At 39.3% G+C, this 26,281-nt stretch overlaps 1 protein-coding gene across 1 annotated transcript in view; it reads left to right on the forward strand.

Annotated features, from left to right (window-relative positions):
* Nucleotides 1-26,281, forward strand: part of cacna1g (calcium channel, voltage-dependent, T type, alpha 1G subunit) — a 142,389-nt gene that overhangs the window by 101,908 nt on the left and 14,200 nt on the right. The window contains exons 22-28 of the mRNA XM_026315914.1: nucleotides 502-627; nucleotides 762-851; nucleotides 1,075-1,267; nucleotides 16,444-16,595; nucleotides 19,509-19,618; nucleotides 20,977-21,110; nucleotides 25,246-25,316. Of these exons, the coding sequence (XP_026171699.1) occupies nucleotides 502-627; nucleotides 762-851; nucleotides 1,075-1,267; nucleotides 16,444-16,595; nucleotides 19,509-19,618; nucleotides 20,977-21,110; nucleotides 25,246-25,316 (876 nt within the window). The remainder of the gene's footprint in view (nucleotides 1-501; nucleotides 628-761; nucleotides 852-1,074; nucleotides 1,268-16,443; nucleotides 16,596-19,508; nucleotides 19,619-20,976; nucleotides 21,111-25,245; nucleotides 25,317-26,281) is intronic.

The raw sequence follows: 26,281 nt of genomic DNA on the forward strand, positions 1-26,281 counted from the left end.
TGTGAATCCTGACCCTTTTTTTATGTTTTAGTGGCACTGATATTATTTCTATTGCTATGCAATGTTTTCTGTAATGAAGTAAAGTTTTTATGAGTAAAAAGTTTATCTCTATGTTCTTCCTTATCTAATAAAAGTCATCTTTGACAGGGAGCACCACAGGTTCAGTTTTGACTGTAGACAAAATAATCCATAAATGATATTAAATTAGTTTTATTAATTTTACTTAAAATTAAATTCTACATGTTCAGTTCCAAAGAGAAGTGCAAAACTTTGCTGTTGTAATTAAATAATTAAATAAAGTTATAAAAAGATAGAAGAAGCACAACAGCAGGTGGTAATTCTGTGTTATGTGTTCAGGTAGATTTATTATCAGTTATGAAGTTCTTCTTTTTCGAATGAACACGGAAGTTGATCATGTAAACACAACTTGAAAATTAACAATCAGAGTCCTGTTGAGCTTCACTGTCATATAAAGGGCATGTCTGTGTTTTCCTTCCCCAGCTCTTTAAGGGGAAGTTCTTCATTTGTCAGGGAGAGGATGTAAGGAACATCACTAACAAGTCAGACTGTCTGCAGGCCAACAACAAATGGGTCAGACACAAATACAACTTTGACAACCTTGGACAGGTACAGTTTAAGAAATAGTAGCATCTCTGATCAATAAATAGAAAGTCACTAATGCTGTGATGAACTGTTTCAGTGTGGATGTTTTATAAGCTCTTTGTCAGTATTAATGCATATTTCTTCCTTTACTCTCTTAGGCATTGATGTCTCTGTTTGTTCTGGCATCAAAAGATGGATGGGTGGACATTATGTATGATGGACTGGATGCTGTAGGAGTTGATCAACAGGTAAATCTGTTTGTACACAGAAATGTATAAATGTATTAGGGCTGTTAAACAAGTCCAGGACACATGTCATTTTACCTAACTGTAGTTGAAGAAAATCATTTAGGGTCATCAATGCAAAGTATTTACTGATTAGTGTTATTAGCCGTTTCTGAGTTAGAATTGAATACACAGATACACTAAAAGAAGCTTCTGATATCTGTAATTTATCCTGTGTATGTTTCAGCCAATAATGAACTACAACCCATGGATGCTGCTGTACTTTATCTCCTTCTTGCTGATCGTGGCGTTCTTCGTGCTCAACATGTTTGTGGGTGTGGTGGTGGAGAACTTCCACAAGTGCCGCCGCCACCAGGAGGCCGAGGAGGCCAAGCGCAGGGAGGAGAAGAGACTGAAACGCATGGAGAAAAAGAGACGGAGTAAGGAGAAGGAGCTGGCTGGTCGGTAGTCTTTCCACATCTTTCTGAGTCCTGCTTGATTTGAGCCTGAGCCTTTTTTTCTTTTTGCTTATTGATTTGGTTTGGCCAATTTTGAAGAACGCAATTAGTGAACTAGCACCAATAATAGTGACTAGTCTGCAATAGAACCCTCCCTTTTCCCTTAACCATCCTATTTTCCTCTCTTCATTAGCCCTCTGGCTAGTTTTTGTTGCAGTCCGGTGGTCACCTATTTTGGCTCTGCACACTCTGCTACAGGTTGTGGAGGCTCCTGCAGTAAATTGATAAAGTTGGAGGTTAAGAAAAGCTTCCATTATCTGATGGATTGCAGAGCGAGAGCAGCTGACCACAGGTTTAGACCCTTTACTTTTCCCTCCTCCCTGACCTTGCCTGGTAATGTAGACGCCGTGCTTGGGATGGCCCCTTGGAGCATGCCCAGTAAGTACTGACTGACGGGGCTTGCATGGTGGTGACTATAGAGAGCTAGAGGGAGGGGAGTTGTTGGTCATTTAACTGCCCCAGTCAAAAAGAAGGTGACCCCCCTCCCTTCCCCTCTTGTGCATGTGTTTTAGTACAGCCGTAGGGGGAGGGATAGACAAAAACCTGGAAGAAAAAGAGGAAGAGTTCCCCTTAGTTTTCTTGTAGTTAAGATCTGAGATCATGTTGGGTTTGTAGATTTGTAGAACTTGGAATTCCCTGCCTGTCCCCCTCTCCTCCGGCTGTTTAGGAGTTAGTGACAAATTGCTTGGTTTGGTTTTTATTCTTTCCACTGCCTCCTGTGCCCAAAAATACCAGTGTTAGCCTCTGCTAGCCTGAACTTGCAGTTCTCTGTAAGGGGCAAAGCTATTCCAAGTTTAGAGTTGTATAAGGAGCAGTGGACACTACTACTGGTTTCTTAAAACCAGAAAAATCCCCGATTCCCTCTTGATATGATCATTATTTTGATAACTGGAGTGTTATCATGCAACTCTTGAGAAATACAGATGGACACTGATCTTCCTTTTTCAGGAGATGCCTGCCAAGGGTATCTGACCAATGAAGAAACCTCAGCAGACACATATACAGTACGCTTTATAGTTCAAGAGACCCTTCCATTTTTATTGAAGTCACACAGTTTCAAAGTTTGTTTCCCTTTTTTTTGTTGTTGAAAAGTATGTCTTCTTTTATTCCGGCTATCTAATTTTTGACCAGGAAACCTTTTTTTTTTACTCATGCTGTTGTTTAGGGTGAACAAAACACAAACAGGCAAGAATTCTCACAGATAAGTAACTATTGTTTGTTAGGTTGGTTGTAGACATCTCCTTTGGGTTGAGAACTTTGTTTTGAGAGTCAAAAGGCTTCTTGATCGTTGCAAACAAAAAGTGTGTTAATCCAAAGAACTGGACTCAGAATCACTGGAAAGACAAGATCTAGGGACATAAACCAGCTTTATCTTTCATCGCTTCCTTCTGGCCTTACTCCATCCCTCTTTCCCTCTTTCTCTCTCTTTAACTCTCTCCTGTTTCTTACTCAGCTATCCTTCCTCCTTGGTTCTTGCTTTCTTCTGCTTCTCCCTGACTAACATGGTCTCATTCCTCTAGATATATTGGTTCCGGGGGTGAGTTGGGCCCTCTCTGAAGGCACTTTGAAAGGTACAGAGTTTCCAGCATGTTCTGTGTGTCCCTTTTAAACCTCCCACCACCACTGACCACGACCACCCACCATGGTGGCTTGGGTTCTAAGTTTAATGATCATGGGAGGTAGGGCCCCATCCTGCGTCCCCGCCCCCCTGCCTCTCTCCCATCAGCCTTCAGTCTACTGGACATGCTGTTACCTGTTTTCTCTGTCGTTGCTTTGTCTTTCACAACTCTTCCACGCCGTCCACAACCCATCCACTGTCCACAGCACTGCACCGATGCACCAACCCCACAAGAGCAGGTGACTTTGGTTTAGTTAGGATGGCAAGGAGAGGGCACTAATCTGAGACGGGCAATGGTGAGTTTTGAAATGAAGGATTCCAGAGCATGTTTTTTATCATAAACCAAGGATACTGGTCCTTCAGCGGACATTTAAAACTGTAATTCCAGTTTATAGTGACAAGGTCCTTGCTTTCATTTTAATCTTTTCTGTTCATCCAATGACATTGCAACAATAACATGTGGCAAAGTAAAAACAAGAGTAGTCTGACTTTCAGACAGGTTGTAACAAAACCCTAATAAGAACATTTGAGCTGAGCCCAAAATTGGGCATAAAATCATCTAGTGTGAAGCCAGTCCTACGTTTAGTGGTACAGAGCTACCTCTCTTAGTTACCATGTTAGCATCCTAATGTATGCTAATTAGTGGTTAACACAAGTACAGCTAAGGCTGATTCAGATGTCAATTATTTGCTCTGGACAAATTGAAATTTCAAGCTGTTGATGGAGAAAAATAAAAGGTTAAGAGATCACAAACTCTCCTTTATCCTCTGGGTAGCAGGAATGTGTTTTCATGGTCATCCTACCAGTACTTCCAGTGACAGAATGATGCTCGCACCCCTGGAGCCATGATGACCATCAGTATAGCCAAATTCTATATTTTGAACAAACACTTGAAATATAGGTACCTAACCTTTCTGATCATCTGATTGTGTTTCGTGCTTATTTGACCTCTCAGCATTTAATATTAGCACTGAATGTTCCCTTCGCACATGCGCAGTTTTTATTATAATTAGATCAAAAACGTCACCTGTGACCCCGGATGACCCCCAGAGGCGATATATATATTCCGGCGTCAGCCGAGGTTCTCTTTTCTTCTCGCGCGCTTTTCGCTGTTTCGTAGGAAGGGACTCACTCGCTGGGAGCTCCGCCCTCCAGGGGCTGCGACTGTGGGTTTATGGACCTCAGGTACGTGTTTATATATCTCGGTTTCACCTTTGCTGGTTTAGACGGCGTGCGCGTCATCCCACAGATTCTTTCTGCTGCTAATATTTTTTAATAATGCCCTGTTTTAAAGGTCACTGGCCTTGATTAAAGAGCACTTGACCACAGAAATTCCATTAAGAACATTGTGTTATTGTGTTTGCTGGTCTTGAAAGCTTAATTTAAGATGGACTGTGCTAAAATATGGGAATGTAATCACAGTTTTTAGCTGATAACCCAACTTCTCAAGTTCCAATTATCTTGTTTGACCTAAGACAATTTAAATATTTTCTTTGGTGGAAAACAATCTATTTCTAGTTTATCAGCTGTGCATCAGTGGGACACCATTATTAAATCATAGCCTAAAATAGAATTAAGGCACTTGCCAACTCCATAAACTCATTTCAGCCTTATGGCTGATTTTCTCTACCACACTGTATACAAAGGTCACAGCAGGACAAGATGTTATTAAGTGAGACCACAGAAAGTTTGTTAACAGCAGTGGGCTCTTGTTGGGCATAAAGGTCATCTCAAGAATGTCTGACCAGTCTAACTGGTTTGCTGGCACGTGTGGTCAAATTATGGTACCTACTGTAGTTTCCATGGCAATCAGGTTAATGTATTGTTAAGATCAGTGGGAGCTACTGAGAGCTATATGTTATATAATGATGACCCTTTCACAAATGAACATTATGGGATTCTGTGAGTGAATATTTGTGCTTATGCCTTCGCCTTTGTTTGAACATTAAGTATTTTACCAGGTGTAATGTGTGTTAAATCAGGCTATGTTCTTGGAAGGTGAACCTGACTGTACATGACTCTATTTGTATGTGCAGAGTTTGTTTGTGCAGTGTAGCAAGGACCAGATGGTTGCAGAACAGGTTGTAAAATATGCAGGAGCAGCTTTCATCCCCAAATCCCTCCTCCTATCAGTCTGGATGACTGACTGAAGAGTGAGCAGGACCCCGACACCCCTTTGTTGATCCTATATATAGCAATGTAATTGTTACCAAATTTAACTGCCTGAACATAACACACACACATAAAATACAGCATCCATACACTTTGTGTTAGAGGGGTCAGGACTCCAAGAATGAGGTGCTTTAGTGTGTGGGCTTGCATGTCTGTCATGCACAGTAGGTTTGTATGTGAACAACTATAGTCATGCATATGAGAGACATGTAATCACACCAAACCTGTAGACTTAGAGAGTAACTAGTAACTTATTAGTATTATTTATCATCTACATAAACAGACAAAGGTTTGTTAGTATATTGCATTGATATATTTTGTGTAAACAAATTTTCTGCTCCAATTTAATTAGTTTCTGTCCCTCCTTAAACAGATACCAACACAGACTCTCTCTAATATGCTTGTAGTGTCAGTCAAAGCTCAACACTGACACTAGGACAGGGCAGTATGTAGCCCCAGGGTCATACCTTCTACAGTCATTGCTCCTTCCAACAGGTCCTCCATAGCCTAAATGATGATATGTGTAATTTATGGCATATTTGCAAGGCCTTTAATGTCATGGAAACTCTTACAAAACAAATGACTATGGTTGCTGCCAGTTTTTAATAGGCTTAGGTTTAGAAACAACTTGGTTAGGTTTGATAACAAAACCTAAACTCCTGTGGTAAAATCGTAAATTTCCTAATTCTCCTCTTTCCTAATATGCACCTCCTACTTTACTACGTCATCTAATTTCCAGCTTCAATAGCTATAGGTTATCTAACCTTTGTCAAAATACAGCCTGTAGGTTAGCCCTGCCTTCTGCTTTGCAAAAGTCATATAGGAGGTGGATTTGAACTGATGTGACTGGAGAAACAAGAGGTTGAAATGGTACATACACAACGTACACATACACAGAGGTAGACATGCAGGCGCATTGAGCTACACACACTCACACAAAGTTAAAAATGCACACATAGAGATTACACACACACATCCCTTTTTACTTAGTTGACTTGTGTTGAGTCATGCATTCTGCGGTCAGAGTCAGCTAGTTGTAGCAGACAGATCAGAAGACACCATATACTGCACTGAGATATGCTGCAAATTGTAACTATAGTTTCATTTTATTTCCTCTGTTCCTGTCCCTCACTGAGCCTTCAGAGAGAAATTTTGACAGACAGTAACTTGTATCAGAGTAATGATACAAGATACTCTGCATGAGTCGTAGGTGGCTGTGTGTAGCAGTATAGGTAGTACCACTTACACTCAACTCTGTCACTCAAAAACTTTCTACAATATACAGTACACATAACATTGCAACGTACATTTTTACGGTATTTAAAACACACATTTGTGTGACAAGGTGTAATCGTAAATTAGGTAACCCTTGAATTAGCCATTTGGAAATCCATAATGTGCTATGCCTTTAAGGCTGAAACTAATACTATCATTATCGACTATTGGTATTTTTTGTTTAGTTGCTTATTAAATGTCCCAGGGCCTAAAGTATGATCTTTTATGTGCTTTTTCTGCTAGAAAAGATGTAACTCTAACCAGGAAACACTGTTGTAGTGATCCATGGTAGGGTGTACTGGGCAGAGGTGGACAGTGGGTGTACAAACACCAAGACTTTGACACTAGAGACTGATGTTCATATCCTGAGCTTAATATTTGGTTAGTTTTATGACAACAAAATCAGGTTGGAGAAACATTGTGGTTTTGATTAGAAAAGAATGTTGTGTAGTGACAATATTAAACCCAACCACAGTCTTTCTTTAATTTTAACCAAGTTCTTTAAGATGCCTTGAAATAACAATAAAAAAACATTAAATATATTGTCATTTTGCAGCTTAACATGTATCTTAAATATTTCCTCATTATATAGATAAAAAAAAAACATTTTCCTGACAATATTACATTTCTTCCCAAGAGTCTTTTCAGTTACAGATAGTATGTCAATGTAATTCCTAAGAGATAGTGCTGACTAAACAAATAACTGTAAAATTAATTAAATAAATTGTCTGCTCATAGTGTTAATGTGGCACATATTGTGTGTTTATCAGTTGTGTAAAGGTTGTTTAGGTTTACTCCTCACTATATTATTGATATATAGTCATGTGGTACAGTATTGAATGGTATCTAAATAAAGGAGGGGATAATGGAGTTAGAAACAGAAAGGAGAGCTAAGACCAGTGAAAGCAACTGACACAGACTGAAGTTAGATGTTCTGTTATATTGAAAGTTCCTTCATGTGCTGAGGATATGAGTTTGAATTTCTTGTCAGTTTTTATGTTTGTGCTGGTATCCCTTTTATAAGTCAGCCTGAGAAAACTGTGGTTCAGCCTTGTCAACAGATGGCCATCGAATTCTTGGACAGGCTTAGTAGATCAAGACTGTAGCCCAAGCAGCTCTTACTAGGTCAGCCCTCACAAGATTTCACTCTGTCATAATGCTCTGTTATCACACCCCTAACAGCCATCTTATCAGGAAGGAAAGTGCTTAGACAAAATGATGTATATACCTAAAACACTATGAAAACAGGCAAAAGTGGCTAAGTACATTTGTCATCTTCTTATTTATTGTTCTCACACTGTTAGGAATGTTAATTCAGTTGTTTGTTTGATAAGTTATTTCCAGGACTATTACTTTTGAGTTGAACCATTTAAGTTTTTTAGGTTACAAAGTTTTGGCCCTGGGTCCATGTCTGTTGGTAGTCTCTTGTTGCTTTGGAAATTCACTTATTTAAAAGATGCATCTTTTGTAGTGATCAATTTTCAAGTCTAGTGTATGCTAGACCATCAATGTTCCCTACAGCTTTCTGTAAATCAGTCTCCCACTCTGCGTCAACAATAGTTTGCCCCTGCTATTTTTACACTCATGTCTTCTGTATGTTAGCCAGCTGAGTGCACACAGCCGGTGACCTCGATCAAAGCACAACCTTAAAGGTACCCTGTGGAGGCTTTTAATACACAAAGTTGTATCTACACACACTGTTTCTCAAAAGTACACATCATGTGTATCCTCACAGCCTTAAATTTGCTGAATGAATGTTCTTCATGAATCATTTGCAGCCCATTTTGGAAGAATGTGCTTAGTTTACATCCAGGGTTACTTTATAACAGTTCCATGCTTTTATCAAAACATTGCTGCATTTTATTGCATTTACAATGGTAGATCATTTCACCCACATGTAATGTGTATTTTTATGCATTAAAAACAAAACAGGGCACCAGTCTTAATAATCATAGCCTGGTTAATAACCTAGCAAGCTGAGGAAACTACTTTTTCAGTTCAGTCAACCTTAAGGCCAGCTAGTTGTGTTAATTTAGTTGTTTGTTTAATCTAGGTTCTATGTTCTGTTTATCAAACTTCAATTACAAGTTTTGACAACTTATTGATTTTATATTGGTGGCAGTAATGAAAAAGACCGCAGAGTAATAAATATGGATGTACATGGTGCTAATTTTTAAAATGGCTTTGCAGATGTTCTATGAGAATCAAACTGTTCATCAAGTTGGTTATACAACACATTGTATTCTGTAAGTTAGCAGACTTCTACATAGAGTTAAGACACAGCACAGTGCGATTTGTATTTGGCTGTCTTCAGCTGGTGTATCATAATCTGTTGCCTGCTTTCACAAAGTGAGCATATTATATAATATATTCATAAGAAGCTTCCAAGACTGAGTCACATTCATCTGTGATTAAATTTATTTAGCTATTGGATTTTCTTCCTTATTGCAAATCACAAATATGAACAACATTATATAAGTAATAAAACAAGGGATGAATCGACTAATTTGAATTACAGCTTGGAGACATCTGCTCATATTAAACCTAATTAAAAAGCTTCAGTCCTACATTTAGTTTTTGAAGAATTCCTTTTCCAAAAATAGCTTTTTGAATTTATAATAGCACCAAATGCAGGTCAGTTATACTTTGTGGTTCACAGTTTTCCAACCTTCTGAACATTTTTAAGCCCACACATTATGCTAAGCTGAAACATAGTCTAAGTCCCTATATCAGAGTCGGTTTTAGAATACATAAGAAATACTTCAGTTTCATGTATATTAGCCTCCCACTTGCAAAAGCAAGCTTACAGTTGCAGATAATGGTGTCAGCAGCTGACGCACACAGTGTGCCATCCATCCCAACACCAGGTATGGTGTTAATCTGTGTTGTCTGTGCACAGCTAACAGACAACAAGTTGATGACAATAGGATCATCCTTTCATACATAGCTTTCCAAACACAGACACACATACGTCCAGATGACATAAGTATGGGTAGATGCAAAGCTACTTAACATCCATGAATAGCTGTTCTTCATATAATACAGCATCTGACAAACACACACAAGGAGACACACAAAAACCAGCCAGGCCAAATCCCTTGCTGCATCTAGGTCAGAGCTAACAGAGCTGAATCAAATGGAAGTTTCACATTGCCTCTTTCTTTCTTCTATGCCTCTGATGTAGAGATGCAATTAATAACATCAGTTCATTGGGGAGAGGGTGAGTAAGAGATAGGGAGAAGGGCAGGAGGTAATAAATCTCAGAGGGAAAGGGAATGTAGAAATAGGAAGTGAGGGTAAAAGAGAAACTGCGAAATGCCAAGAAGTCTCTGAGATGCTCAGAGATGTAAAAAGCGTCATCCCACAGAGATGTAAAAGTAAGAGAGGTGTTAAATATGATGAATCTTTTGTTTATGTATATGTACTTTGTGGACTGATATCAGCAGCTGCAAGCTATGTTATTGCAACTGCTTGGGAATGTGTGTCCAGGTTTCCTGATGTTATGCACTGTACCCTTCTTTCCGCCCACCAACTGACAGCCTAAATTGTTATAGCAGAGTTGAACTCCACCACATGATGTATTTATGTTACTTCGTTTAGTAAGCTACCTTATGGAACTCTCCTACCTCCTGGAAACATTAAATATATTAGCTCATCTATAAACCTGTAATCATGTTGGCAGAATGAATGGCTGATGATAGATATGTACTGAATAGGCGGGAAAAGAAACTGATGGATTGTTGATATACCCGAGAAGAAAAATCCAAAGTAATATGCGTAATAAAGTTAATGAATCACCCCGGAAGGCAGTGTTTTAATATTAATAATTGCTTTAACTGCTGTGAAAGAGCACACACTAATTACTTAGTTGGACTGAAATGCTACAAGAAATTAGTGGGAGGAAAAAAGCCTCAACAACACTTGCTATGAATGTTTCATGTTGGAAACTTTCTCTATGAATATTTCATCTATGGAGATGTCAAGACAAAACAGCATGCAGTGGCAGAGAGCCTCGTACTTGAAGGTTGTGATGAAAGAGACATGCAGGGTCCAAAATTTCTGTCTCAGCATTTGTGTACAGTATGTGTGTGTATAAGATCCAGGACAGAGAGAGAGTAGAAATGTAGAAATGCAGTGTGATTAATTCCAGCTGGGCATGACTATATATGAGGACATACAGTACATTATGATTGTTGAACACAAAATTCTGTGCAATCTTTTGTGCACATAGTCACATACATCCTTGTTGGCATATTATTTTACAGTAATACTGGTGGTTTTTTCCAATAACACATATATTGCTGCTCTAAGATGGCTTTAGTGTGTCTCCCTGGAGTTGGAAGGTCTGTTAAGCCAAATTTTGTGGCCCCAGCTCAAGCATGACGAAATAGCCAAATTTCTTAGGTATGTTTCATTTGTTGATTACATCTCCACCCATTTGGACAAATGAAATCAATTAAATGAGTCCCTGAGGATGGTGTACTGAAGCAAATTTCACAGCAAACCATTCAATATTTGTTGATCCTTTATTCAAAACCCTAAAATGTCATCTCATTGTGACTAGAGGGAAGGTCAGAAGGGTATAATAGTCAGTATGGCTGTACAAAATTTCACTGTAATCCACAGAATAGCCTAGTTGCTGGACTATGGCTAAATGTGGTCAAAAACAGCAGTAGTGGCAGTGTGAGCTGTCAGTGAGAAGTGATAGTGGAGTTAATCAGGTCTTAGTCACCTTATGTCTGCATACCTTTCAGTCCGTATTGTGCACTGCTGTACAATATTGTTTCACTGCATAAACTAGTAGGGCAAAGTTCTTTTGATGGATTCAAACTCATCAGAATTATTAGATTCTGGAGGTTGTGTAGTGAAGTGACATTTTGTAGCTTATCTAAATGACATATCTTCTCCTTTGTGTATCCATTTCTGACTGTCAGTGCTAAAAATCAGTGTGTTGGAAATAGATGTGTGGTGGTAAGTTGTTGGTTTCAAGTGCAACACTCAAGATTTATTGCAGTTGCTTTATGAGTGTGTTGAGTGATGAGTGGCTTTAATGGGCAATGTTGCATGAAGCTATAGGACAGTCTCAGAAAGGTAAATTATGTTGTTCAATTAGTCTGAGCTCTTGGAATTTAAAATGTCTTTAACACACAGAAAGCTAAAACATTAAAGACGTTTTGTGTGTAGTTGATAGTGATCATAGTCTTTTTTTTTTTTGTTGCTCTGGGCATAAACATGAACTCAACAGAGAGAGAAACGTGAAAAAAACTTCCCATTGGTCTGTATCTTGTCATCACTGTTATTCCTGTTTCGCCGCCCTCCACTCACGCCGTCCAGTCACTTGCCTTCACCATTTAGTCCCCATTTCAAATGGTCCATCCTGCTCAAGTATGACTCAGAAAGAGGTGTATCAGCCTACCATGTGAACCGGCTCAGTGTGTGTGTGTTAAAGCGTGCAGATGAATGTCTGTTACCATGCCCTGTCATTTTGGATGTTGTCATGTTTCTTTGTTTCTTTGTCTCTTTTCTTCTGGGCTCCTCAATTAGCTCTGCTGCTCCTCTTGTACTTCCTCTTTGATTAATTTCTCCATTTTTATTGTTTTTGTCCTTATTTATGTCTTTTTTCCTCTCTGATATTTAAGCAAGGCAGCAGAGAATTCGGGAACACCAGTTAAATCTATTTTTGATTGTTTTACAGTGACTGTTTATGTTTATGGTTGGTTTTTTTTTTTAGACTCCGTGTTTGCTGGATTTAAAAATTGGACATCCAGTCCTTGACATTAAAGGCTGATTCATTTTTCCTGGCAAACACTGAGTCTCAAGGTTTCCTACTCAGCCATTGAACATGAAGGACAGGGGCATAAAAGCAGCTGCTGCACTGAACCAAAACTATTGCTGCAGAAATGTGAAAATATATATCACTGACATTTTACTCATTTCCATGCAGACCTTGTACCTTTAAAGTGCTCTGTTGCTGTTTTTACAGCCCATGCCCTGGTCTTCCATCCAGGAAGTCTCATTTACTCCTTGTATTGCATCCATTACCATCACCCATATCAATCCACACTTCTTACCCTGAATATTCCAATCATCCATAAATCCCTGGAACAATCCAACACCCACAGCCTTTAGACACATTCAGAGGAGATCCAGCAAAGTAGTATCCATTACACCGATGAGTTAAAATCATAACAGTGTCTTATGCTGTTTCTTAGGTCATGGACAGGCACAGCATTTTTTCCACTTCAGTCTACTCTAGACTCCCTCACTTGATCACCATATTCTGGTCAGTTGTAGGTCCACTGTGTTCCAGACCCATAATTAACACATCCAGTCCAACCCAACCTGTGCTCACCCACACAGTCACACTAGACCCATAGTGCTGTGCTGTGGTGTTCCTGCTCATTGGTCCCACAAGCTAAGGACCCTTACTGTGTCTGTATTTCCCAAAAAAAGACCACCTCGGAAATGTATGGATTATGTTTTTGAGCATGGCCATGTCCAAAAGCAACTCACAGGTCAAATCCTCAGCCCTTACCATCCTCACTGCCAAGGGTGAAGTAAGTGTAGGTATCAACAAAAGGGGAAGGTGAGTGCACTGGAAGATTTAAAAAAAAAAGGGGGGGGGAACATGGCTTTTGGGGTTGTTTCTGGACAGGAAATTATTTGTGTCTTTTGGTTTTTCCTTGTTCTTGCTTTTCAGATTTTCAACAGGGGTTTTAGATCTCCTTACAGTCAGTGAAGTCATGCAGTAAACCTAAACCCAAATATCCACAAGATGTGTCTGCTAAACATTCCTCTTGCACAGTAGCTTAGTCACGGCTCCACCGCACTGTCCAAAAAAAACTTTTCAGGCGGTCATGTATGTCCACCACACACATCATTAGTCATGCTTCATTATTTTTTTTTTTTTACAAACATAAATACATGTTTGCAGCTCATTTGGCTCTGCTAACATATGCTTTGTGACAATCCTATATTTCAATAGAGTTGTTAGTACATTTTTTTTTTCTTTGTTTTACTTTGTTTTATTGCCCATTCTCCACTAAACTGCAGTTTATTCACCCCAAAACGGACAGCAATAGGCAGAGCAACAGTAGACCTGTGCTGTATAGGTCTGGTGCTGTGTGACATTAAAAAGATGACACTTGGGCACCTACTGTGATCACTCATATTAAATGTCAGTGATTTTATAACACTGGTATAAATAAATTTAGCAGCTCCTAATCTGTCACCGTGGGACTGACTGCTTGTTAACATGTACTGCCTATAAGTTACTATTAAATGCTTGTTTAGGTGTTGGACAACAGAAAAAGGGTGTATGTAAACGAGAACAAATGCCAGTTTTGCTAAATTAAACTTAAAAAATAATTAAAATCATCATAGCCATTTATGTACATTCAAAAATAAATGCCACTAGCACAGAATGAGAACAGAGCAAAAAAGCACAAATGAAATCTGTGGGTCTGGTTATAGAAGACATTAGCTAGAATGACAGTGGATCATCTCACGGAGCCGTGACATAGCTGCCGCGCTGTCTTTTCTGGTGGGCATTGGCCATAAATACCATCATTGCTGTCCATTGCTGTGGACAGCCAGGCTTGTTTTTGTGTGTTACATTTACAAAAAGACTACATTTATTCTGTTTTAACCACACACACAAAAGCAGCACCTTATCATACCCTTAGAGACTGACTGTAGTGCAGTTATTTGAGAAATATATTGAGATCTAATTCCCCACGAGATGAATGGATGGTCTGTTTAATGTGCACAGAGTTGGTGTCAGATATGAGGGTGGAGGTCAGAGAGCAGGCAGAAAGAGGTCTGCAGGTCATGACCCTTCTCTGCTTCTGCATCCGTCCTCATTTCCTTTCAAAAACATGTCAGAGCTGAGAGAGGAGGCTGCACCTGTCATAGCAGTGAAGGTGGAAAAAATGGAGGAAGAGAATGTGAGAACAAGAGCTAAATAATTTCTTCATTCTTCCACTGAATATCTTATCCAGGTATGTGCTGCCAGTTTAACTCAAAGCAGGAATGACATAAACTCAATTCCTCATCAGAAACAGCCCTCCTCTTTTCTCCCCCACAGAGAAAATGGAGAGGAGAATAATTTCTAAACATTCAACTTTTCTCCCCTCACTTCATATTAGAATTAATGCAGAATTAATTATTCTAAAATATCAACCATAATAATACCATATCTAACTACTCCCATTAAAAGACATGTAGCGAGTCTTACCAGAGATTATCTAAAATTGGTTTATCACTGCTTGGTGGGCAAAACTGATGAAAAGGCCAAACAAAGCAGTTTACCAGCAGTGGTACTGGTGCAGCTTATGTCAGCCTGTTTTAGCACTTTATTTTGAAGAGTCCAAACCCAGCACACCAGAAGCCAAATTATTGTCACTTTCTGGCACGCACATCTTGGTAGGAGTTCAGAAGCTGTCAAACTCAAACACCACCAGCCCAGTGGTTCAGCCCGCACAACCTGTACTCAGGTTCATCTCCCCTGTTGTCAATATCAATCAGTACCTGCAGGCACTAATTTACAGTAGCTCTCTAGATGACTCCCCATCACAAACAGAGAATAAAGTTGAAGGCAAACCGTTGCCAAAAAACATCAGTGACACCCAGGCTTTTATGTTTTTTTATTAGAGACAGGCCAGCTTCCTAATGCTCTCTCTTTATACTGTATAGAGCATATTACTGTATATTATAGTACCAGTAGCACTAGTAGCAATAAGACAGTTTTCTGTTGTCTCTGCTCATGCTTTAATTTTCTCTCAGTGCAAAGGCGATTCTTTTTTCATGTTTGCCTTGATAAATTCAGGATAATGTACATTTACATAACCTTAGCTCCACTGGTACAAGTTATGCCATTATCAGGTCAAGCATAGTTGACTGATTAGCCAAGAGAGGAAATCCATTGCTCTCAGGGTGATTTGCAGTACTGCAGTTGCTGAGAGTGAACACACTATAGGGCAAATTAAGAATATTCTCTGCTTCACATTCATATTAACTGTGCACATAGCAGCGTTTTTCTCAGGGGGTAAATTTCAGTCAATATGCAGATATATATTAAATATCAGGAATGAATGGGTATATTTTTTCTTAACACATACTGTTTACACTTCTGTCTTATCCTCTGATCTGTTGTATGAGTGGAGTTTCACTGGTACGACTGGGAAACCACTAGGCACACACGATGAACTGCACGCATATGCAAACTCATGGGAATCATCCCAGCACAGCTGCAGCTATTAACACACCTGCGTTAATTGGGCATGGAGGGAGCTTACAACACCCAATGGACTTGGGTCTGTATTGCTCCTTTTCCCTTGCGAACTACGACCTCCCCTTCACTGATGGAGTGATAATGTGCTAGACAGAGCGAGCCTCCTCTCTCCTCCTCCTCATCCTAACTGATTCCAGTCCATCAATCCATTCCCACTGAATGGAGGAGAGAGGTGAGGGATGAAGTGATCAATGAGTGAGGAATTCTTCTGTGTTGTGTTATATTGCAGAGAGTGGTGAAAGTGATAAAGAGAGGTTGAGTCACATGATGAGCACAGAGCCTGAGGAAGACATGGCCAAATCTCCAGACTGAAATACCCTCACCTCCTGCATGGAGTCTGTATCACAGTCACATTGAGTACTGTTTACTTGGGGGAGAACTAACTGTTGATCAGAAAAGAGAAGATTTCATTAGTTATGACTGTGGGTGTGGGTTGGTCTTTCTCTTTGTACGTTATGTGACTTGGCTCTTTTGTGATCTCTTCACATCGCTCTCTGCATATCTCTTGATATGATGCAACTTTGTGAGTGACTTTATGTTTACATGTACAAAAAGGTGTTTCTCTAACAGATTTTTTAGGCAACTTTGGTGGCTCCAGTTCTCAGCAGGTCTATTGTACTGTGTCCCAGTGTATTACCTCCCATCTCACTTTTTGAACACCACCCTTCCTCTTCCCTCTCCTCCTCCTCTCCCTTCCCTGCACCCTAACTCCCCACCCCCACCTTTTCCCACTTCAAACAGAAGCTCAGAGTAAGCCCTACTACTCTGATTACTCCCCCACTCGGCTGCTCATCCACAAGATGTGCACCAGCCACTACCTGGACTTGTTTATCACCATCGTCATAGGGCTCAACGTCATCACCATGTCCATGGAGCACTACCAGCAACCCAAGGTCAGGTGGTGGCTTTTTGCTTTAAATGTTCATACATGGTTTTGCCAGTTGCAAGTTTGTTCCTAGAGTTTGTCTCATCTTTTGCTTGTATTGGTCATTGTTTGCAATCAGTGACTTAGGTCTCCTTTGGGTGTAATGAATATGATTGTTTGTTTGCATGCTGTATGCTCAGTGCCCAGTTCTCCAAAAAGAAATAAGAGAAATATATAACTGATTTTATGTTAAAATGCAGTTTTAGTAGTTTGGTTTTCAAATTTATAAAGGTATTATGACCACAAATAACATTCAGGCGAAAGATTTAAGCAAATCTTTTACAATTTAATGGCATGAAACTTAATTTCAAAAGTCCCAAGTGTTAAAAGTCTGTCTTCTAAGAAATATCAGTATCTACCTTGGCCTTTATAAATAAATGTCATTGGAATATCGGTTTTTATCTTCCTGGAACACCAGGTTTAGGATCAGGAAACCCCAGATAATGTGAGTGCTACAGGCTGTGCCAATGATAATAAAATAAAAACTAATCTTGCAGAACACCCTTACTTGTTCTTTAAGCAAGGGTGAAAAAGGGATGAGGGTCGACAGAAAAGGAGATAAAGGCAAGACAGGTAAGAGCCTGAAAAGTCAGTGGTGAACTATTAAAGTGAAAAAATAAATCTGAGGTGATTACACAGTGAAAGACAGATATATTATTTGGATTTAAAATAATGCTTCAAATTGGAAAAAAAATGTGTTAATCTGGCATCCTGCAAAAATCACCCATGTGACACACGCAGAAGGTAACAAACTGCACGTCCATTCATTTTACAAATGTTTCTATTGCTTTATCATATTGTTTGCTGTTTGATCAGAATTCTTATGTGGCGTTAGAATAAAAGATGGTGGGTAGAAATAGTAGGAGCGCTTGTATTTAGCAAGAATTCGCAACACGCGCACGCGCCGGCGCGTTTTGACGCATCTTTTTCTGATAAGGCCGAAACAAACTTAAATTACTCCGTCAATTCTGATCGTACAGATAAAAGAAGTATATCATTCAAATCTGTAAAGGGTCTAGTTTTAGTGGTATACCATCATAATAACAACAAAACGTTGTGCTTTTTTTAAATAAAGAAAGCCGACAGGGTGCGCTCTCGGACTTTTCTGTCTCTGCCATTTCTCTTCACAGACGCGTAAATAAAACAACCAGAATCTCAGCGAATACTTGGCTCATAAAAATAAGAATTATATGGCTAGAAAGCTTGAAATGTTTTCTTTTGAGTGAAACAATTCAAGTCAAAAACAAATCATCACTTTTTATTTAATCCGTATGAACGTAAGGAGAAGTCCGTTTTTTCCTGTCTCACCTCATTACAGGTAATGCGGTCCCGCCTTGTACACTGTCCACTATTCACATGTAAATAATCTCAGGTGAACCAGGTAAATATGTGCACGCCCCCGAGAAATGACACAAAATATCAAACTTCATCATAGAATTTACTCACTTTTTCGGCGCGTTTGGATGATGGCGCGTTACGCACGTGAAGCGGCGCTCCTTACATTCCACACAGAGACAAATAGTTTAGCTTGTCCTCAGAGTAAAAACACTGATTTTAACTCAAATGAGGATCGTTTGGCTCCTCATTGTGTTGTATTGTGCTGCACTAATCCATCCCATCTACATTGACTGAAAGGCTCATTATGCGCGGCTTTGTCTGGACGTTCAGTGCGTCTTTTGTGTTCTCAGGTAAATCACATGACTATTCATCCTCAGACACACCCTCTTGCATATGGCCTTTCTGGACAAAAAGTGTCTTAGAAAATTTAAATCAGTGTATTGTTTACTGTGAATGTGTGAACAAGATGACATTCACAGCACTCTGAAGTAAACACTTTAGCCTACAACATGCTGGTCTCCAAAGTCTTGTGAACCAATGTTCTGTTTGTGTTTTATGGTCTTATTTCAGTGAGTAAAAAATTGTAGTTTTTCACTAGCCATGCATAAACACTTTTTTCTCAAAAACACAATAATGTATAAACTTGAAGCTCACATATTATTGTAGCCAATTTTGTGCTGATTACAGTGTTATTAGACTTTAGACATTAATATGTTTAAAAAACACTGAAAAAAGCACAAATGTCAGGACATGTCAAAATTTGTCCAGGCCCCAAAAACCCCCTCAGACTAAAGAGGGTTAACAGAGAATAAAGGAGGAATCGATTTGGAGAAAACAAACAGGTACAAGGCAGAACAAAATGCTGGTTAAAATACAGTATCTTACAGTAGAATCAAAGGTTGTTGGGTAGAATGCATGTCTTAAAGTAGAACAGAGGACCTAAGATTGGTATATATGGCAGTGATGAAGTAGTGAAGTAAAGCGATGTGTCACACACTGGAACTAACTGTGATTCGATGAATTGCCACCAGTGAGGATTTAGTGAAATCCCTGCTGACCTCCAGTTCTCTCCGTGTCTCTCTGCTAAAGGTCAGTTTTTACATGCAGATGGGTGCTATGAATTCTCCCACAGGCAAAAATGGACACTTTGATTCTAATGGCCTTTTCATAGAGAATGAGGGAGGGAGGAGCGGAGGGCAATGTGAGTGATCTATTAATATAATGGCTAATTCTGGAAGAGAGAACAGAGTTTACAATATGGACTCCTTGGTATTAGATGCTGAACCTATAAATGCAGGAAAATTGTTGATTTATACAGCAAATAAATACGCCCTGGCCACACATTTGGTGTATTTGAGTCAAGTTGAAATATTTTTCTCTTGAAATATGAAAAAATAACAATAGGGTGAGATAATTTTATTGGTTTTAGCATGTTTTTAAGCCACAGCTCACTATGGTAGAATAAGAGAAAATGTAATGCTGAGTTTACTGGCTTGCTGTTTATTAATCCTTTACATTTTGTCTTTTCTCTCGGGATCCTCAGGAGCTGGACGAGGCATTGAAGATCTGTAATTACATCTTCACCCTCATCTTTGTTCTGGAGTCAGTCTTCAAGCTGGTGGCCTTTGGCTTCCGGCGCTTCTTTAAGGACAAGTCAGTATTTAAATAACTGCCACTCTCCCCCAAAGGGACATCACATTTACCAATCATTTCTGACCCAGATCGAACAGAGATCCAGAATAAACATTTATCTGCCAGTTTAAGGCTTTGACATTTGAAATGATGTGATATTGTAATAGATTGGTGGTTAGAGGTACTATTCTTTAATCTCTGAGTTATGTGGAAAATCTGAGGCAGAGTTCAGTGAGATTCATGTTTTGTTTTGTTTTTAACTGTGCTTCAGTGAAGGTTCTGAGTGAGGCCTGTATGAATACAAGCAGCCTTGTTAAAACACCCTTAAAACCCTCTGCCTTAGATGATTTCATAGCTTTGAAATCCCTGGCTTCCCACTCAAAACCACTATATAATACAAAAACACAACTGCAAAAACACACATGTATACTAACTGACATCACACATTCGCGAATCCAAACCCTAACACGCCCATCTCATGTTTTTGAAGCAGAGCTGACTACCAGAGGGTCAGTTGTGGCCATTCCCACTGCCAAAGCAGACTGTTGTACTTTTTTGGCAGTTGGCAGTTTTTTGTTATTACCTCAATACACTCACACACACACACACACACCCACACACATAAATATGACGTTTAGGCAGACCCTCAGGACTAATTTAAAAATCTCATTGAGTTTAAGTTGATTTCCTTGCATTGATTCAGTCACTGTGAGTATCTACAGTAAATTTAAATATAAGGGATACATTGTGGAGTGGAGAGAGAAACCTGTTAATGGAATAGAAACAATGGAAATGGACAACACTGACTGCTTTGACTACACCTTTGCCACATTTATTGCCCTTTCTTGGGAAGTTTAATTCAGATCTGAATGTGTAACTTATCTATAGTACAGTATGTTTATCATATACTAAAACCTAATGATACCATTGCCTCTTTAGACCCTCAAAATAACCCGCTCATTCCATTACTGTCATCCAGAATGTGATGCTTTTGTAAATTCATCAGTTTGTGATCAGTTACCTGTGTAATTCAGTATTCTCTGCTACATTAAAACAATATTTCTCAAACACTCACCAACCTTCATCCCTCAAGGCATGAAATATGAAAACCTTTATAGTTCAGATTTTAAAAGCATCAGCAATTTGCTAGCCTGTCAAAGCTGGGGAATGAATTTTAAAATAAAACACATCAGTCAAAACTGAAGCATTGGAGGCCAAAGTAAAGTTTTACTCCCTTCACTCAGTATTTATTTTATTACAACTGCTGTGCCTGCTAAACACCCACTTCTTTTAAAGTCACAACCCATTTTTCTCAAGTTTAAAAAAGTGTAGTCTTCAAACCTGTGCTGATGACATCACTATGTCTGATGTGTGTGTAGGTGGAACCAGCTGGATCTGGCCATCGTGCTGCTGTCCATCATGGGCATCACTCTGGAGGAGATTGAGGTCAATGCTTCACTGCCCATCAATCCCACCATCATCCGCATCATGAGAGTGCTGAGGATTGCACGAGGTATGAAAAAAAACTACCAGCCCGCTCCCACTGAGTTACCTGTACCATCTGGTCTCATTCATAAAGACTACACTTTTAAGATGGTTTGTAAAAGGGCCACATCCCTGGGACTCCCCTCTTTGTCATTTTTGCATGGCAGGTCACAGCAGGGATCAGGCAGGGTGTGATCTGGCCAGATGGCACAGAGAAATAAGCAGTTATATATAGCTATATATATAGCTATATAGCTATAGCTATTAGCTTAGTATGGAAGGAATATATGAGAAGAGAAATAAAAGGAGGAGGCAGGGATGATGAATAATATCTGGTCCCAAAATAGATTATATGAAGATGGAAAGAAGTCAGAAAGAGGAACAAGTGATGTTAGAGTGAAAAAAGTTGAGGTGAAGTGAATGAGAAAGAGATAAATGAACAGAGGTGTATAGGTGGGTGAGAGAGCCAGAGAGAACATAGCATACCTGGAGAGACGATAAATAGTGGCGAAGGCTCAGTATCAGGAAGGTGCAGTTTTAAGAGAAGGAATGGATTTGGCACCAGGGAAAAAGAAGAAAACTCAAATGTCTGTGTGCCTGGTGCTGATTACTGTCCACGTAATAAAAGATAAGAGAAGGCTGGAGGGGAGGAAACAGGAGGAAGAGGAAAGCTGGAAGGAAAAAAATCAGGCAGGAAGGAAAATCATTTATGTGTAATAAAAGAAGCAGCATGGAAGTTATTAATTACTGCCAAACAAGCCGACCAGGCACAAAAATGGGCTTGTGCGTGCGTGTATGTCTGTGTGTGTGAGGGTGTGTGTGTGTGTGTGTGTGTGTGTGTGTGCGTGTGTGTGAGGGTGTGTGCGTGTGTGTGTGACATGCCTTGTATGATTCTCTTGTTTAAGCTAAAAATTGCATCTCTGCCTCCGCCTTACGATTCTCACAGTCCTATTTTAACAACTCTGATTCTACTTAAGCTGCTTCAGAATAGCTGTCTGAACTACTTTGTACATAATTATAGTCATTGTTTCATTACATACTATTAATTGACTAGAAAGACTGTGCACGCCTACACAGATATTTTCAGTTATTAATGATGATTAGACCTCTAGTCAAATTGAACCTTTATTGAGTTATACCAGACCTTTTAAGCCATTAGAAATAATAATAAGGAAGGTTATCTCAACCTCAAGGCCTTGACACATCAGGTGTAAAATAAGTAAAACAGTTCATTCAATGTGGAACACAATCAGGAGACATTAGGAACTACTTATTTGAATAATTAGAAATGATCAGAATTATCAGAAATGTATCAAAATCTGGACTGCAAACATGTTTAGTATGTGTGGGGAAAAGAAATCTGTTTTCACTTTGTCATTATGAGGCACTGAGTGAAGATTACTCAGAAAAAAATAATTTTAAACTATTGTAGTATAGCTGCAAAATAATAAAACTGAAAAATGTCTTAACACTTACTGAATGCATTGGACATATAGATACAGTGGGTACGGAAAGTATTCAGACCCCTTTAAATTTTTCACTCTTTGTGTCATTGCAGCCATTTGCCAAAATCAAAAAAGTTCATTTTATTTCTCATTAATGTACACTCAGCACCCCATCTTGACAGAAAAAAACAGAAATGTAGAAATTTTTGCAAAATTTATTAAAAAAGAAAAACTGAAATATCACATGGTCATAAGTATTCAGACCCTGTGCTCAGTATTGAGTAGAAGCACCCTTTTGAGCTAGTACAGCCTTCTTGGGAATGATGCAACAAGTTTTTCACACCTGGATTTGGGGATCCTCTGCCATTCTTCCTTGCAGATCCTCTCCAGTTCTGTCAGGTTGGATGGTGAACGTTGATGGACAGCCATTTTCAGGTCTCTCCAGAGATGCTCAATTGGGTTTCGGTCAGGGCTCTGGCTGGGCCAGTCAAGAACGGTCACAGAGTTGTTCCGAAGCCACTCCTTTGTTATTTTAGCTGTGTGCTTAGGGTCAATGTCCTGTTGAAAGGTGAACCTTCAGCCCAGTCTGTGGTCCTGAGCACTCTGGAAGAGGTTTTCTTCCAGGATATCTCTGTACTTGGCCGCATTCATCTTTCCTTCAATTGCAACCAGTCGTCCTGTCCCTGCAGCTGAAAAACACCCCCACAACATGATGCTCCCACCACCATGTTTCACTGTAGGGATTGTATTGGGCAGGTGATGAGCAGTGCCTGGTTTTCTCCACACATGTCGCTTAGAATTAACGCCAAAAAGTTCAATCTTGGTCTCATCAGACCAGAGAATCTTATTTCTCATGGTCTGGGAGTCCTTCATGTGTTTTTTGGCAAACTCTATGAGGGTTTTCATGTGTCTTGCACTGAGGAGAAGCTTCCATCGGGCCACTCTGCTATAAAGCCCCGACTGGTGGAGGGCTGCAGTGATAGTTTACTTTGTGGAACTTTCTCCCATCTCCCTAGTGCATCTCTGGAGCTCAGCCACAGTGATCTTTGGGTTCTTCTTTACCTCTCTCACCAAGGCTCTTCTCCCACGATTGCTCAGTTTGGCTGGACGGCCAGGTCTAGGAAGAGTTCTGGTCGTCCCAAACTTTTTCCATTTGAGGATTATGGAGGCCACTGTGCTCTAAGGAACCTTGAGTGCTGCAGAAATTCTTTTGTAACCTTGGCCATATCTGTGCCTTGCCACAATTCTGTCTCTGAGCTCCTTGGGCAGTTCCTTCGACCTCATGATTCTCATTTGCTCTGACATGCACTGTGAGCAGTAAGGTCTTATATAGACAGGTGTGTGCCTTTCCTAATCAAGTCCAATCAGTTTAATTAAACACAGCTGGACTCCAATGAAGGAGCAGAACCATCAAAAGGAGGATCAGAAGAAATGGACAGCATGTGAGTTAAATATGAGTGTCACTGCAAAGGGTCTGAATACTTATGACCATGTGATATTTCAGTTTTTCTTTTTTAATAAATTTGCAAAAATTTCTACATTTCTTCTGTCAAGATGGGGTGCTGAGTGTACATTAATGAGAAATAAAATGAACTTTTTTGATTTTGGCAAATGGCTGCAATGACACAAAGAGTGAAAAATTTAAAGGGGTCTGAATACTTTCCGTACCCACTGTATATAATTCCCTTCTCACCCCTACGGGTGGTGTATGTGTATGTGTCTTCCTCAATCTTGGGTCCTCTACCAGAGGCCTGGGAGTTTGAGGGTTCTTCGCAGTATCTTAGCTGTTCCTAGCACTGCTCTCTTCTGGACTGAGAGCTCTGATGTTCCTGGCATCTGTTGGAGCCACTCTCCGAGTTTGGGGGTCACAGCCCTGAGGGTGCCGATTACCACAGGGACCACTGTTGCTTTTACCTTCCACACCTTTTCTAGTTCTTCTTTCAGCCCTTGGTATTTCTCAAGTTTTTCATGTTCCTTCTTTCTGATGTTGCTATCACTTGGGATCGCTACACGTACCACTAAGGCTTTCTTCTGCTATTTGTCCACCACTACTATGTCCAGTTGGTTAGCCATCACCTGTTTGTCGGTCTGTATCTGGAAGTCTCACGGGATCTTAGCTCGGCCATTCTCCATATATATATATATATATATATATATATATATATATATATATATATATATACATCTATATATGTATAAATATATATATATGTATAAATATATATGTATATATATGTATAAATATATATATATATATATATATATATATATTTATACATATATAGATACACAATATATTTATACATATATATATATATATACACACACATAGTATACTCATTTTTTTAGTATGAACACTAAAGAATTCAGACAATAACCTAAAGCACCGGGGTGGTTTTTCTTTTTTACCTCAGTGATACATCAAGCTTTCTAATTGCATCTATTATTTCATTCATTACTATGCATTATCTATCACCCTTAGTGCACCTCATAACCCCAATCTGGATGATATGACCTCAATCAGAATATTTGAATCCATCTCAGTGTTATCAAATATAATGAAATCGCTGACTAGCCTAACAGATGAAGACTAGTCTGTCAGTTAAGCAAATGTTGTCGTTTCACTTTCACAGAAGCCGTGACAGAACAATTGCCTTTTCTGTTATGTAAGACTAAAATTATAACATTTTTCGTTTCTTTGTGTGTGTGTCTCCACAGTACTGAAGCTCTTGAAGATGGCAGTGGGGATGAGAGCTTTGCTGGACACTGTTATGCAAGCCCTGCCTCAGGTACACAGCCAACTCTGTAAAATAACATCCACCAAATCCACTGAAGCCTCTCTTCCTTCCTCATTTACATTTGTTTTTTCTCCATGGAGCTTTCACATCCTAACACATTACACAGAAGCTGTCCCTAAAATTGCATCCCAGAAGTGTTTCTTTTTTGGTACATATTCTTCTGTTTCAGGGTGTCGTCTATTCCCATGAGCTTTTTGCCAACTCTAGACACCCTTATTTGCATTAACAGCACCCTGCAGAGATTGGGGAAATGAATGCAGCATTTAGGTGAAAAAAAACTTCTGCAGTGTTTGGATTGAGAGGGGAAAAAAATAACGCACAGTCATATGTTCTTATTATTCACTGATAACCACCTCTGTCATTCTTATTCAGAAACGCCGATACTGAGTGCTGTTCCAGGCTAATTTCTCCTAGCACTTGTCAGATGTCTTCATAATTTATAAATCCAATAATGGAGTGGGTGGAGGTCTGTGGAAGTTGCCACATACTGATTACCACTGACAGCAGCACCAAACCCTGAAGCTTTTCATTACCTAAAATCACCTCTTTATCATAATTGTTATAGATGTGTTTCAATCTTGTCCAGGATCACCAGCAGTTTTGCAGTGGCTCCTCAAACAGTACATACAGTAGAAAATTAGCAAATGAAAAGAGACTTAACCCTGAAATTTTTTTTTTTTTTTCATTTTTAGAACAATAGGTCCTTCATTTCGCATAAAGGCAGACAATGGCAGCTTTCTCATTTTAAAATAATTATCTTGGCAGATTTGATCAGCTGTAGCCAACTAACAAACTAAGTTAATATTATGTAATATTAACTAATATTATCCTAATGAGTCTGTCGAAAACCCAGCTTTTTTTTTTTTCAGCTAAATTAGTTTTAGGACTAGAACCATGTGAAGGTGTCTTAGGCCAACTTGATGGCTCCAAATGTAATATTTTGCTAAAGAATTGAG

The sequence above is a fragment of the Mastacembelus armatus genome, chromosome 19, assembly GCF_900324485.2.
Source record: "Mastacembelus armatus chromosome 19, fMasArm1.2, whole genome shotgun sequence".
NCBI lineage: Eukaryota > Metazoa > Chordata > Actinopteri > Synbranchiformes > Mastacembelidae > Mastacembelus > Mastacembelus armatus.